The sequence below is a fragment of the Acartia tonsa genome, chromosome 10 (assembly GCF_053477335.1).
Source record: "Acartia tonsa isolate MP-2025a chromosome 10, ASM5347733v1, whole genome shotgun sequence".
NCBI classification, from domain to species: Eukaryota; Metazoa; Arthropoda; class Copepoda; order Calanoida; family Acartiidae; genus Acartia; species Acartia tonsa.
In genome coordinates this window covers 21,854,861-21,870,779 of record NC_137269.1, presented here as the reverse complement: position 1 = coordinate 21,870,779, position 15,919 = coordinate 21,854,861, and the positions used below count along the sequence as shown (strand labels likewise).

At 32.5% G+C, this 15,919-nt stretch overlaps 4 protein-coding genes across 6 annotated transcripts in view; 1 reads left to right on the top strand and 3 right to left on the bottom strand.

The window, feature by feature from the left end:
- Nucleotides 1–15,919, bottom strand: part of CaBP1 (Protein disulfide-isomerase A6 homolog CaBP1) — a 31,538-nt gene that overhangs the window by 6,975 nt on the left and 8,644 nt on the right. Inside the window, exon 2 of the mRNA XM_080173966.1 lies at nucleotides 216–378. Coding sequence (XP_080030092.1) covers nucleotides 216–332 — 117 coding nt within the window. The 5' untranslated portion in view covers nucleotides 333–378. The remainder of the gene's footprint in view (nucleotides 1–215; nucleotides 379–15,919) is intronic.
- Nucleotides 377–7,671, bottom strand: LOC145329639 (dolichyl-diphosphooligosaccharide--protein glycosyltransferase subunit MAGT1-like). Its single transcript, XM_080173967.1, has 9 exons — nucleotides 7,473–7,671; nucleotides 7,047–7,118; nucleotides 6,083–6,210; nucleotides 5,704–5,827; nucleotides 5,157–5,338; nucleotides 4,265–4,398; nucleotides 3,475–3,632; nucleotides 2,768–2,838; nucleotides 377–2,221 (listed from the first exon to the last, which is right to left on the bottom strand). Exons 1-9 carry the CDS (start codon nucleotides 7,581–7,583, stop codon nucleotides 2,176–2,178), a joined length of 1,026 nt encoding a protein of 341 aa, XP_080030093.1. The 5' UTR covers nucleotides 7,584–7,671; the 3' UTR covers nucleotides 377–2,175.
- The window catches only part of LOC145329636 (uncharacterized), a 50,364-nt gene continuing 44,868 nt past the window's right edge, over nucleotides 10,424–15,919 (bottom strand). Inside the window, exons 29-35 of the mRNA XM_080173963.1 lie at nucleotides 14,727–14,825; nucleotides 14,357–14,432; nucleotides 13,923–14,051; nucleotides 12,983–13,045; nucleotides 12,603–12,662; nucleotides 11,638–11,717; nucleotides 10,424–11,310 (exon numbers count right to left, since the gene is read on the bottom strand). Of these exons, the coding sequence (XP_080030089.1) occupies nucleotides 11,245–11,310; nucleotides 11,638–11,717; nucleotides 12,603–12,662; nucleotides 12,983–13,045; nucleotides 13,923–14,051; nucleotides 14,357–14,432; nucleotides 14,727–14,825 (573 nt within the window). The 3' untranslated portion in view covers nucleotides 10,424–11,244. The remainder of the gene's footprint in view (nucleotides 11,311–11,637; nucleotides 11,718–12,602; nucleotides 12,663–12,982; nucleotides 13,046–13,922; nucleotides 14,052–14,356; nucleotides 14,433–14,726; nucleotides 14,826–15,919) is intronic.
- Nucleotides 13,354–15,919, top strand: part of RpS24 (ribosomal protein S24) — a 133,687-nt gene continuing 131,121 nt past the window's right edge. For all 3 annotated transcript variants that reach the window (XM_080173978.1, XM_080173977.1, XM_080173976.1), the window contains exon 1: nucleotides 13,354–13,395. The gene's annotated coding sequence lies outside the window, so the exon portion shown is untranslated. The remainder of the gene's footprint in view (nucleotides 13,396–15,919) is intronic.

The following is a 15,919-nucleotide window of genomic DNA, read 5'->3' as shown; positions in this document are numbered from 1 at the left end:
TTAAGCGTGTCAAATAACATGACGAACATGATACACAAACTCAGATTACAATCTTTGATTGATAAACCAACCAAGATTTAATTATAATATCCAAAGATTTTAACCAACAAATAAAATAACGTATTGATAAAACTTTGGGTATAAATGTAAATTACAATCTTAATTCTAAGATATTAAAGATTTTAAAAGACCGAACTAAAATAATATTTGCTTACCAGTTTATCAAAATTAGAAGGTGTAAGGTCTACAACTGCATCCCCCTTGCTGTACAGCCCATAGCTGCCAGACACTAGACCACATAGCAGAACTCCAACTACTGAAAGCGTCCTCATTTTAAAATTTATTATGTATCACTAACTTGTTTTCACTTAAAACCCTGAAAATAATTCAGTTAAGATTATTATTAAGTTTATACGTCAAATAAAATTGTCAATAACAGGTGACATGACTATTGTAAAGATTTCCTAATGACATATTATCGTATCATATAAAGATTTCTATATGCTTTTTCTTATTGTCTTTAATTTCTAAAATAATAAATTCTAATTAAAAAAAAATTGAACTAACTTGTTGAATGTAAAGTAAGCATTAACACAAATAAAAATAAGTAAACTGTTAATGATACCTATCTAGAGGAATGTTTTAGTTTAGAATTGTACACAAGAAAACTTAATTTTGTTCATATCAAACGATCATATCTCATGATATAATTTAACTAATTATGTATGTATGTATGTAAATTATGAAATATGGTTATGATTTAAATTTAATCTCCTTTAAAGTCGGTAAAATAAAGAACATTAGTGGGTCTATGTCAAGATAAATGAAAATAAAAAAATTGATTGAAATTTTCATAGAAAAACAAATATTTGAAGACTTTTAGTTGACCCTTAATCTTAAAATAAAATGGAAAGACTAAACAATAACATACATGATACATATACGGGTACAAATGACTAGAACATTTACTAAATATCACATAATTAATAATAAAAGAGTCTCTGTAACGAGATCATGAAAATAAGGGATTCCGAGAGAGATGAAACAATAGGCGCTAAATAATGTTCCCCCTATAGTCTGTGCATGAAAATCTGTCTTGGAAGATTGTAAATTTTTTGGGGGAATGTAAATTAAAAAAGCCTTTATTGTCCCATTCCTAGCAGTTAATACTGAACATTTAACACTGAAAACTACTAGATAATACATAACATAACAGCCGGTTTGAGATCATAATTTCTTATTTCTGACTAGGTAGGTAGGGTTACTTACAACATTTTTCATTTTTGGTAGACTCGAGTATTTAATAAAACTATTAGGGTTGGCAATCCGTATCCAATTCCGGGATCCGGAATCCGTTTTTTAATAGCGGATTCGGATACTTAATTGGTAGGCTAAAATTAGCGTCTTGAGTTTTTTTTTTCAACTCCCCCTTTTTGAAGGCAAAGATTATCATCATCTTTTAAAATCTGGTTCGATTCTCGGAAGTGAATTATAGAGAACGCCAAGAACATTAATTTTTAGGAAATATGTAGCACTTAAATTTTTTTGTTTAAAAAAAGGCCTTTTAAAATATTGCTAGAATCCGGAATACGAATCCGGAATCCGCCAAAAATAAGAATCCGGAATCCGCGGGAATCCGCCATTTTTTTTTGACGGATTCTTGTAAGAATCCGAATCCGGTCCAAAAATTTGACGGATTGCAATCCCTAACAACTATGAATTTGAGTTTTAATACATGTAGATACTAGAAGGGGTAATTTCATGAGTAGTGTTTTATAATACCTTTGGTATCTCATTTCCTTTTCTGTCAAATAATGAGATCTAACATATTAAAAAGATAAAAAGTTTTAGTTTTGTAACTGATAGTAATTCTTTTGAGAGAAATGCCTAGGTATGTAACTTTTAAGTAGTAAAATTTCTATGTAACTAGAATCTTGTAATATAATTCCATGGAACTACTTTAGCAAATATGTTTTAAAAATTTCTTTTTTTTTAACTTTATGAATTTGATTCTATTTTTAATAACAAATAAAATTTGGCACTGTTAATAACGCAAGGAAGAATTAACTAGGTAAATCTTTAAAATTGTTTAAAAAGTTTGTTGAGAATATTCTAAATGCCGAACGAAAGTAATTTATTTATGAAGGTTGAATTTAAATTCCTTGTTTATTTTATCTATCTAAACAGAAATCTATATGGATAGCCTCCCGCTTTACTCCTGGTAAAAATATTCATTTTTACAATATATTTTAATAAATGCAAATTAAAGGAGAAAAAAGTAATTGTATTTATTGATTTTTGAATGGGTTTCAGCTGAACTCTTATTAAATGAAATATTTGAGACAACTGGATCAATAGGATTTGTTAAAAAAGCTTAGCTTGATATTGATTTTTTTTCACAGTAAAGTTGCCAAAAAACTCCTTTACGCTACCATAATCAAGGTAAGTATTATAAAAAAAAATATTTAGGTATAGTCTCTTTCGTGACATCGCCTCTTAAGGGGAGTTTCGTCGTATTTTCACAATAACTATTCTCCTATTTCTAGAAAACTGCGGGGCGAATTGCCTAACCCTGCAGACAATCACCTAACCTAAAATATCCTATCAAAAGCTCCTGTAAAAATGAGACGAAACGCTCTCAAGAGTCGATGTCACAAAAGGGTTAATATACCCAAATGTTTTTTGTCAAAACTTGCCGCGCTACTTATAGATAATCAAATTAATTATTGCTACTTAAATTTGAGGCTTAAAAATGGATATTTTCCTGAACATTGAAAGTATAAGGCTGAAGAAGAACACTAGAAGGCCTAGCCCAAAGAATACTTGGATCCGTCGAAACTAAAAATAAAGTTTTTTAAAACAAAATAGATTAACAATACTTTGAAATATGATAGAAAACTAACTTCCTGGTCAGATGATAGGTTCGAGTTTTTCACAACACATGTCGAGTCATTATTATTGGGGATTGACCTGCCGTACTCCGCTAGGGTTAAGATTTGATTTTTTTATATCCTTCCACTGAATTATCACATTCCCAAATGGAAACCTAATACCTACCTAGCCAACAAAACAATTTAGTTGCATCTCAGAACTAAGCATTAGAATACTATAAACAGAGAGAGAGAGGGGACAATGGGCTGTTTATTACACTAGTACCCAAAGTTTTATAATACAGTTTTCTTTTTCGTTGGCTTAACAACTTTGGGGAATATAGAGGATTTAGATTTGTTAGTTCTTAAACTTGAGCATTCAAACGTTTCAACCACTAATTTTCATATACAGAAGGGATGGTTTTGTGTATCATCATTGGGGGTGTATTGGGGGTATATCAAATTATCGGCCATTGTCTTATCCCTTTAGATCCTTATTGAACACAGCACAAATAATCCATAAAACCCACTGGGTTATGTTAGTTTTAAAAACCCGCGTTTTTCCAACCCTGCAAATAAGCATCTCCAAAACAAGAAATCTTACCCCTGGTCCAGTAGCTTCCACAAACTTTTCCCCATCAAGAGTGCCGGCTTCACAGAGCAGAATTACTCCCAGGATAACAAGACCATACATCATCATAACAAAGTATGTTTCTGATACAAACTGGCCCTGGCTGCTGTCGTGGACATATGCCACGCCTCCTGTAACAGATACATATTCATTAAGAAGTAAAAATATTTGTTTTTCCTCATTAAATCTTGGAAGCAAATCCACTAACGGCCAGTAGTGAGGCCGTAACTTTGCAAATGCAAGTTAACTATGATGTGAACATGTAGGTATCTTTTTTAAAATTAACCTTTAATGGTAATTTTAATATGATTGATATAAATTATCTTTTTAATTAAATGTCTAGAAATGCGTATCATAAATTCCATGAAGAGGATTTTATAGATAATGTTTTCTACATTTATCTACCATAGATGAAACAAGCGAAATTATATTTAGATAGAAAAGCTCGAGTTAACTATGGATTATTCAGAGATCCATGTGTATTTGAATCTGGTCTGGTGTGTTTTAACTGTAGGACCATTATTTATGAACAACGAACCCTACCTCCCTGTTTTTTATATATATTTTTTTTAAATTAAAAATGATGGAAGGCGGTTGGTAGTTTTTTGTTTGTTTTTATTACTTTCATAGGCTAGGTTATATTGAGTATACTACAGGTAAAGTAATAGGGAGAAAAAAAATTACCCCCCCCCCCCCCTATTTTCAATTTAGTAAAAATTCAGTGCTCGACAGGCACTTTGTGGTAAATGACCGAAAAAGTTACCCGATTGTGTGTAGTATACAAAGGGTGGACCTCTAATATGATTCCACATCTGTCCGCTGATCATAAACAGAACAAACAAGATGGCGAATGAACACCAGGTGTTGGGATTAAACAGAAACTCAAGGTTATTTCTCCTAAAAAAATAATTCTTGTGTGATTTTTTCATTTGAATAAAATATGGACAATGCCGTATGTTACACTGCAGTCTCAAGATTACGACATAACATTTTAGATGACAAACAGTAATCATTAATAAAGAAATTCAATTGCAGTACCTACTTATTAAATGAATGTAAATTTAAACAAATACAGTGAAAAATAGCAGCAAAACTTTATTGGTGATAAATAGATAACTACAGATAATTTTTTTGTAAGTGTGCGATAGAGATACGCTGCTTTAAAATATATTTAGTATATATTCGTATTTGAAGTAACTACAAATAAACCTACGACTTAAGGACTCCATATATTGTAGAGCAGGTTTGGTACAATATTTTTAGCCTTAAATTAAGGGGGTAGTTTCACGAAATGCATTTGAACTTAATTTAGTGAACCGCATATTTTATCCTGGTTAAATGGTTAAACTGCATTTATATGGCATATATTTGAAAGAATTTCAATTTTCTACCACGTAGTTTTTAAAATATCAAGACTTGAAAATCGTCTTTTTAAATTGCATATATCACAAATAGACAATTTTCAAGTCTTGATATTTTAAAAACTACGTGGTAGAAAATTGAATTCATTTCAAATATATGCTATATAAATGTAGTTTAACCCATTAACTAGGAAAAAATATGCGGTTAACTAAGTTAAGTTCAAATGCATTTCGTGAAACTACTCCTTTCGATCATTCAATCAAGGTTTATTAACAGTTAAACATTAACTTTACCTTAAATAAATAAGAACTGCGGCAGCGCCGAAACAGGTTATCAGAACCATAGTTCCAACATAGTTTGGCCCCCTGTAGATCCGTATATACACGTCTGACCGTTCAGCTATCCATTTGGCCAGAACTTCAGATAGGAAACCTAGACGTTGGATGTCCATATGATCTCGCTTCTTTGGTTTACCCTTTAATTAAATAACTGAATAGTTCAAAAAAAATATTGACAACATTAGAATTGTTTGTTTATCATATAAACAGCTAATTGGGTAGGTACTGCATTTGAAATATTTTCTAATGCTTTCAGCAAAAAAAATTTAAAATTCGATTGAATAAATATCTATATAATCATGCAATTTTGTTAAGGACTTTATAACTATCATATAGCAGGAGGAGGGCATCAAAATAAAAAAAAAATAGGAGAAAGAAACTTATGGGAGACTACTAATATTAAGGTTCCTAAGGCCATCATTACCAGAAAACAGTTAAAAATTTAATTTGCTAAAGAAAAAAAATAACTTTTTTCAAAAGGTGAAATAAAAGAAATGTTTACCTTGGGTGGAAAATGTACAAATGCCGGAGCACTATTGAGTCCCAAGGATTGGAAGATTTCAGAATTTTCATCATAATCAACTACTCCGAAAAATAACCGATTTGTCAACATGGAAGGCGCATGACTGAAATAAAAATTAACAAGTTATAGAAAAGTTACGATTTTATTCAGAGTAAATAAAAAAGTTGAAATAAATATTATGTTAACACTTTTTTATGTTTTGTATGAAATTTGATATTATTAAGTGCTAAAAAAATAATAAATATATTTTTAAAAGGAATATAGGTATATATTTATTAACACTAAAAAGGGTAAACACTAAACATATCAGACATTATCAGCATAGAAACAACAGATTTGGAAATACAAAATTAGTTACCTAGAGCTTATAATAAGCTGATAAAACTCTTCGCTGGCTTGTCTACATATAATACAGCCTCGACTATCAGACAGGGCAGTAAACATTACAACAACTGAATAATTTCGGGGGTTACTCCGAACAAGGTCCTGTAAATTAAAATAAACTGTTATAATATTTAGTAAAACAATCAAAAGTACGTTTACAAGCAGCACAAGAAGGTCAAAGCTATTTTTATTTGAGGACGGTAGAGGGTTAAAAATCTGAATTAAGGGGTTGTTGAAATTCAACTAGAAGGGAAAGGGGTACAATTTTTATATTGGGTATTTTATAAAGTGGGGATGGGGGCGGATGTATAGTTGTATACCTAATATTTAGTTGTATGACATGTCAAAAATTCATCCTATTTATTAGAATCAAATGCTTTAATTCATACATTATGCAGTCTACCACCTCAAAATGTTGGGAGAGTGCATATGACGCCCCTGTATTAGGGGGTAAAGGGGGGGGGCGAAAGTGACACTTTTTGAAACCAAAACTACGAGTCAACAAAGGAACTCAACTAAAAAAAGGATTACAGGTCTGAGATTTGGCATGGCAGTTGCTTTATAGGGGTACAATATGGAACTGTGAAGAAACGGCGGCGCAACCGCCGAAAACCGCCGAAAACCAACGTAATTTTTGTTGCCTTATTTCGGCGGTTTTCGGCGGTTGCGCCGCCGTTTCTTCACAGTTCCATATTGTACCCCTATAAAGCAACTGCCATGCAAAATGTCAGACCTGTAACCCTTTTTTTAGTTGAGTTCCTTTGACTTTTAGTTTTGGTTTCAAAAAGTGTCACTTTCGCCCCCCCCCTTTGTTGCCTAGGGCATACGAAAATAAGGTATATAAAAATTAGATACAACAGTACTTTATATTTCAAGCACTCATCGCGTATTTAAAAAATAACATGGGAATCTTTAAGTTATATAAAATATTCACTCACTTTGAATGTTTTACTGTCCAGCAGGACAAAACCTTTTCTTCTCGTCAATTGTATCATCTTTTCAACTCGCTCCTATAAAAGATTTAAGGTTTTGTTGTGTCAGTTAAGATAAAAAAGTTTTCCATTTTAGAGAAGCTAACAGTGGTCTCATGATTGTTTGGGCTATATTATTGCACTAAGCTCCTTTGAATAAGTATGTTTTTTTTCGATTATCCATTGAGACCTTAGAAGAAAAAAAAATTTATAAACCGACAATCATACCTCCTACTACTTTGACAGATTGATATCTAATCAATGAAATGAACGACTAGAAATTATTTTTTAGACCTTAACAAATGAATGAAAACTTCCACATCTCAAATTGCTTTAGAGGATCCTTTATGACTGTATAACTGAGAGAAAAGAGCACTAAACAATTAAATAAACCTGTAAGCTTTGGGCTTGGGATTTCTCATCCTTAAATGATCCAATTTCAGAATTTAATCCTTCGGAGCTATTCAGCAAATAGAATATTGGCAGTAAGTATAGTAAGTTCATCTTCTTTGGTAAAATTTATAGTTGTATTTACATCTAAATAACTGGACTAAAACCAGCAAAGTCTTTAACTCCTGATTATACCATTATCTGAAACATAACAATAATTAAAACTAAAATTAACAGCTCATCACTCAGAAAATCAATTTAAAATATGAAGTTTTTCCGTTTTTTTTCAGAAATATTACTTTATATCAATTAATTCAATAAATTATTGAAATACGGATTCCTCGGACAATAAAACATAATGATAAGCGAAGCAACTATATAACTAAATATTTAAGTATGTCCTTATTTATCAAACAAATCATGCATTAAATGGATTGATATATTCATAAAGATAATTCTTACAAGTTTAAATTCAAAATAAAAATAACTTTTATTTAATAAAAAATAATGGATTCATAACAAATTAAAGGCATTTTCACTTAAAAACTAAAGAGATGCCTTAAAATTCTTTCAGCCTGAAAGTGTCGTTAAGTTGTGACACACACGTCAGATTAACACACCGGGTTCAATTACATACACGGGAAAGGTTCCTATTGGTTAAAATTATTACTTATAACTCTCTTATTGGTCAACATTATTATTTCCGACTCTCCTATTGGTCAATATCCTCCCTGAGCCACAACTATTTATATGATTGGCTGAAAGTTGATGTTTTTGTCTGCTTATTGGTTATCAGTTGTCAGCATTTTTTTTTTATTGCAAAAAGCTAGCTTTAATAAATTAAAGTATATTTTTTTCAACAATTTTTAAAATAAATAAATTTTACGTAAAATGTCTAAGTTTTTAAAAAGTTTAAAAGACAGCTTTATAACGCCGTTCATAAAATAAAATACCCTTATGTCTGCTTTTCTAGAGCTTTCGGATCTGCCTCTGATTGGTTAATAATGTTGGTCTGCTAAAATTCTACTCTTGTCCCTCTCCTATTGGCTGGTGGTTTCATTACAGAAATGGTCTGCTAAATGCCTTTTAATCTACTAGCGGCTTCGCCCCTAGCCTCTAGGGACTTTGCCCCAAGAGGTGATCAAAAAAAATTTAGGTGAAATTCGTAAAAGGACCAAGGAAATCTCCTGCAAAAAAAAGTACCAAGGAAATCTTCTGCAATAAGAAAAAAAATGGGGGGAGAATTTTTTGTTTTTAGGGGGGTTGGGGGTGTCCCATCCCCCAAGCAAATAGTCTAAAACCACCACAGGATCAGTAGGTATATACCCTGAAGAGTAGAATCCAATCGGTTCAGTGGTTACCGAGATCTTAAGCTTCAGACAGACGGACGGACGGACGGACGGACAGACAAAGTATAGCTTGATGTCTGTCCGTCTGAAGCTTATGATCTCAGTAACCGCTGAACCGTTTGGGCTCTACTCTTCAGGGATTATACCTACTTGTCCTGTGATGGTTTTGGGCTATTTTCCTGGGGGGGGTGGGACACCCCCAACCCCCCCAAAAAACTAAAAAAGGTCACCCCCCAAAATTTTTTTTTTTACATTTTTTGTAAAATCTCAGTAACTGCTGAACATATTGGGCTCTACTATTCTAAAAAAAATTTCACCCTTAAAAATTTTGGGCTTTTTGTAACTTTTAAAAATTGACATCTTTAAAAAATTGTAGCAATTATAGGTATTAAATAAAATTTACAGAGGAGAGTTTTCAATTTTTGTGTATACGGTGAACAACCTGGTTTAATTTTTACGAATCGAAATTTTTGTGCATACGGCGCACAACCTGGGTTTAATTTTACCAAAGAGTAATTCGGCAAAGAATAACTTTTTTGAAAATATAACCATAAAATTATTCTGGATGGTTGACTTTCCATTACCTCATGGGGCGAAGCCCCTAGAGGCTAGGGGCGAAGCCACTAGTCTATAATACAAAGTAGAACGATGTCTGTCTGTTTTTTTGTAACGAAGGATCTCGCTAACCAATGAACCGATCGGGTTCTCCTTAACAAGGTAGCATCTCATAGGCCCCGGGAAGGTTTATAACTATTTAGGGGGAGGGTACCACCACCCTCCCAAGAGAATTCGCCCCTAAAAAAAAATTACCCCACCCACAAATTTTTTTTCTTCAATTTTATTTTTTAACTAAATAAAAATTGGGGGGGGGGGGCGGGCCGGGCACCTCACACTCCCCAAAAAAGAAAAAAATTTCCCCCCCCCCCCAAATTTCTTTTAAAAATCTAAATTACCTAAGAAATTGAGTTATCCAATTCAACTCCCCCTTCCTCAAGTGCCTTAGAGGCCTCTAGGATGCGTAGCCGCTAGTTTTTAATATTTTAGAAACCTAGAATTTAGATGAAATAAAAAAAACATTAAAATTCGTAGTTAAGCAAATTAATCCTCTCTAATAACTAAGTACATAATGCCTTTTTTTATTTTTCTTACAAAAAAAATGTTTAGTACAAAGAGACACCTAGCGGAAATGAAGTATTTAACAAAAAAAATGTCTGTTCTTCGCCACTTTAACATATTTCACCTTGAAGTTTGTTACATATAATTATTATTTTCTATCAAACAGCAAAAGTTTAGTCAAGTATTCCTATACAAAAAGGACTTTCAGACAAGGGTCGTTCAGACGTAAGGACAAATGGATTGTACAATCCAATCAAGATTTAAGCTAAAACAAGGGAGAAGACAAAATTACAATCTCTCCAAAGTTACTTTCCATCTAGCTAAATTATAGTTGACAATAACCATCTCAGACCCATGAGAAACTTTTATGTATAAGGGAATCATCGAGCTACAGACAAACATCTTGTTACTTTTATACAACGTTTGCTAGCCTGTTATTGCTGCGTTTTCTTATTAAACGAATTGTAATCACAAACATAAAAAATCTAGTTTATAAATATGAAACTATGTATTTAATTTATGCACTTTAGTTCTTACAATTTATACAACAAATCACTTTTGTTTTACATAATATTAAACTGATAAAAATTCATAAAATCTGTAACTATTTGAGCAATTTTTTTACAAAATATTGAACAGATAAAAATTATAAAATCTGTAATTTAAACTGTTAGGCACTTATTTTACATAATAATAAAAAGAAAAGAAAAATGTAGTTAAAAATCTATAGATAACTAGTCTGTCCAGGTTCTTTTTTTTAGCGGTGCTTTTTTTACACTAATAGCTCCTCATCATCTTAGTTTAAAATTAATTGGAAATAAAAGAGAGGATTAGTTTATTTTCCCTATGCCTAACTTGGGGGGGATACCTGATACCCAAATTAACCTAGCCTTGACTTAATTAATAAACCAACAAACGAAAAACTACCCCCCCCCCCCTTCTTTTCTATTTAAATTTATTTTCAAATTATGTGGGGGTATCTTCTAGGGGCTATGTAATTGTATGCAAAGTAGTAGGGAAAAGCAAAGAAATAACCTAAAACCATTCTAGGACTTTTTTCTAAAAATGAAAAGCCTAGGTAAAATTTTTAATTAAAAATAAGGGGGTGGGGGGTTATCTTTCGTTGGTTTCTTTGTTATTAAGGTTAGGTAATATTGGATACTGGGTAGCCCCGCAAAGTTAGGGCACCGCAGGGTCTTTCAGAAGTTGTGCTTATTATTAATGGAAGGAAGGAACATGTGTTATGAAGATTGTTTTAAACTTCATTGTCAATGTCATAATATCTTCTCTACTGGGATTTTGATGCAAGCTTAAATTTGAATAGCCAAAATAGATTCAAACTCGACACCTTGCAGCCTCTTTAAAACTGGCGCATCCTAAAAAAAATATTTTGTTGTTTTGTTGATTTAGTTTTGTAATGTACAATGAAGAGATACAACCATAGTATAGTATTAATGGATTTATTATTTCTTGGATCTTACACCAGATTATCATGTGCTCATACAAAATTGAAACTTGTAGTTGGCTGAAATAACTATACATTACCCACCATCTCAAAATGACCAATAAGCGATATCCAATCCTAGTTAGCAACCTATTGACGTCAATTTTCATATAATCTATATTAGTATTGTTGTGTTTACTAGCGGATAATTTTGCATGTAAGATGTGTCCTATCAATTTGAAACTTGTCATGGATGTACCTGTAAATATTGTTGGCTGGTCAGTTGAGATGGCGCACTGTTCTTCTGGCGAATTTCAAAACTTTTCATGGATACATTACCTAAAAACAAGTATTACAATATTTCGGTGCTTTTGTACTAGTGGCCAGTTGAGCACTGATAACACAATAAATCTATATGTATATTTAGATGTATAACCTGACAACTTACTTCCTGGATCCCCCTGATGAGGACCTTTTTCGTCTGCTAACAAATTGTTTTCTGTGACTTGACTATTGGTTGATTTTAAAAGTCCCAATTAAAAGTCGATGGGGACATACAATTTACCCCCCCCCCCCTCCCCTCTATTGTTTTACTTAAATGATACCACATCTCCTTATTTTTAAATTAGTTTTTTTTCCAGTGCCTAACCCCTTCAGGGGTCCTAACCCTGTAAGCCTACTCAATATAACCTAACATAAATTAATAAACAAATAAAAAACTACCACCTTCTTATTTTCAAATTATTTTAAATTAGGGTGTAAGGTGCCTCAGTGCTCAAAAGGATTCTTTGTCTGATAGCGCCAAAAATTTTCATATACCGAAGCACACAATAATCATGAATGGAAATATGATCTAGGTGATTTAAAGAGCAGATGTTCAGTGATCATAAATCAATAAAAATAAATTGGGGAAAAATAACGAACGGCACCTTTCACATGATCCATACCTAAATGTTTAATATTTAAATTTTTGTAGCATAACTAACTGATGAACATAGTGAAATATAAACCGAGTTCTGCTTGGTATAGAGAATCTTCACAAAAAAAATTCAGTCACCTATCTTAAATAGCCTCCGAGAAAATCACACAACGGCAATAGTACAATAGCTTCTCTATAAATTTATCCTCCATTGTATTATCCCTAACGATCTAGCTGATGATATTTGAAAGCGCAGCTACTCTGTAATTTTGGTATGTATTGTACGTCTGTCTAGTTGAACTTACCCAAACTTTGGTTGATGTGTGTGTCAAGGTCTGTAGCTGATTCAGGCAACAAAATAAGTCCTATCAATATAAGAAGTTTATTTTTATTTTAATTTTATGTGTTTATATAAAATAGTAAGGTTTTGTTTGTCTGAAGCTTAAGATTTCTGAAATTGTCACCACAAATGAAGCTTTAAAAATGTAATGAGGTGGTTTTAGGCTATTATTCTTACCTTACACCCCCCCCCCCTCCCCTGAAAGCTAGGGGCGAAGTAATTAGTATCCTTAATACAAAGTATAACTAAGTTTATCCGTTCGCCTGTCAATCATCAACTTATCCCTTAAGATCCCTGAGTTTTAATAATGTTTGTAAATGATAGGCCATATTTAAAAGTACTTACCCGGACACCCCGTCATGTTAAAGAATTTATTTTTGAATGTGTAGCACGACAGAACTCTAACACCTAAAAAAACAAATATTGTAGATCAAGAATATCTCTAATAGTACTTAGTAAATGCCTATTAAGATAGTATATTGGACCAATAAGAATAAGCAAAGGGGACTATGCACGAACGAGAGCAAGTGATGATTAGCACCTTCCAGTAGTGATGTTAAACATTTATTGGTTAATATACTAGATTTCTGTTAGATGTAGTAATCAAATTATCATCCATTTTGCTAATATCTGACACATGCTTCAAAATTTTGCTTTTGTATTTAAACATTTTTTTAATAATTGATAGATTTAGTTGTTCAATTAGCACAATTTAACAAACGACCAAGCTAATATTGCTTGATTCACTTCTACAAGAGACAAAATGAATTGAAAATGATTGCTAAAATCGAAATATATCTTCATGTCTTAGAATAGTGTATTTTTTTTAAATAGGTTGAAAAACATACTAACTTTAAAATAATAATATTCAACAAATAAATGTCTAACATAACATCACTACTGGAGGTTGCCTAAAATCTCTTGTTCCTGTTCATACATTTTCCCCTTTAGGCTAAAAGAAGTCAGCTATCTTTCGGTAAATCATAGTTCAAAATTTCGTCAATTAATTGGACTAGTTCATATGTTGCAAGCATAAACAAATATGTTCGTCTGCTAGAAAATCATTTCTCAGTTTGACGGATTATTCTATCCGACAGTTCATCTAATCTTATAAAAACGGTGACTGACAACTTTTTAGCATCTCTAGTAATTAGAATTGGAGGTCGAAATAGTCCAAACAAGTTTAAATTGAGAGCTATCTGTTACATACGAACCAACCAAAAATTTAATAAAACAAAATAATAAAGCTTCAATTTAAAAACAAAAGCTAAACAATAAAGGTTACCTGTCTGATGAGCGGCAGTTGGAGCAGTCAGCCTGATAGCGGCCAGATCCAGGTTGTTTGCATTGCTGGAGCCACCAGAGCTGGCCTGGAGCTTCACATGGCTGCTAATTCGGTCCGGTCCTGGTAGCACTACAATACAGGGGTGTATATATATTAAATATGATTACCGACTACAGGGGGGGGGGGGGGGGGGTGGATAAAATTTTGTGGAAGGGGGAATGAAACAATAAGGAGTGATAAAAATATTTTCTCCCTTTCTTTGGCAAACAAACTTGTGCAGAATATAGTACACCCCTGCTACAATAATAAATTGATTTTGTATTTTTTAACCGTTTTAAAATTGTCTAAAATATGATACATGATTTTTCAGTATGGCTCAGAACTAGTTCTATTCCAACGGATATTAATCAGTTTCAAAGCCACACTGTAATTACCTTTAACAATTTTTCCCCTCTGCATATAGACAAGCTCCATAAAATCTTGATCTAATAAATTTTCCTTCAGGTTTCTAAAGATATTGATGGACACATTCTGATTCTGATATTATGGCGGTTTCACATAAAAGCCTTGTCGAGCAAAGACCCCCCCCCCCCCCACCATAACACTTATTTGTAGGTCGACCCTCTTTCAAATGGTTTTATAAGTAAAAAATCCGGGAAGGTGAGGGTACCTCAATTCCAAATACAGTTATAACATAACCTTAGCTGGACATGTAAGAAGCCTATCGGTAAAGGAGAACTATATCGGTCCAGTAGCTAGCGAGATCTTAAGGACTATTATAGGATAATGTGTTCACATATTCCTGGTGACAGCTTTCAGCATCTGTTCTACAGTCGGATCTGATTCTTTCATTTCTACCTCAGTTTTCTCAGCTCCGTGGAAATAATGATTCATTTGCAATACCTACAAGGAGAATAACATCTACAAATAAGCATGGATATTGAATAATCGTGGTTAAGCTAAAATTTTTTTTAGGAGAAACTTGAAAAAACTTGTTGGTGCATCGTCCCCCTTTAAAAAAAATACCCAAAATTTTCAGCCAACAAATTAGAGAATCTTATCAGGCTTTTTAAGCAAAGCTTTTCTATTGGTAATTAGGTTGGAACGTACATCCGACCGTAACGGATAGTTAATTTAGGTATGTAGAATGTTAAGCTCGGCATTATGATTCCTGTAATAGTTAGGTAGAATTTGGAAAGCGTAGTTACTATGTAATCGTACCCAGAAGGTCCAATGTTAAATTTAAAAAGATTACGTACAATTTTTAAAAGCGAAGCTTTTCTATAATTAAGGTCGGTCCGTACGTCCGTCCGTCCGTCCGAGATAGATAGCTTTTATTCGTTAATTTAGGCATGTTAGAATTGTCCTATCGATTTCAAACTTTGCATGATGATTCCTGTAGTAGTTAGGTAAGATTTAGAAAGCGTAGCAACTCTATAATCATTACCAGAATGTCCGTACGTCCATTTTAAACATGTTGATTTTTCTACTTTTTTAACAACAAATCTTTTATATGATCTAATTATCCGTTTGATCTGATTTTTGGTATATTGATTCCTGGAACATCAAAGATCATTATTATAAGCGAAGCAACTCTATAATCAAGTCCTAAAATGTAAGTATGTCCATAAACATTATCCTGTATCAAGCAGTTTTTCAACAAATTTACTTATAATTTTGCTTCGACTCTTATACTTCTATATTCTGATTTTTCAGTTCAGACAATATACAAGCGTTAATGTCCGTTTGTCCTACCGTTTCAGTGCTTCGCTTTTATGGATGTTGTCATCCTTGTTTTTAAAAGTTTGACAAAAAAAATCTTATAAGGTAATATCCTACCTATTCATTTGATTTTTAGATTAATAATTCCTTCGACATTAAGGTAAAGTGTAATAAACAAAGTATGTTCTAAAAATATAGTTATCACTTGCTCTCATTCGTGGATAGTTCCCTTTACATAAAATTTTGTTTAGACATACAAATCTAAGTTCTGACAC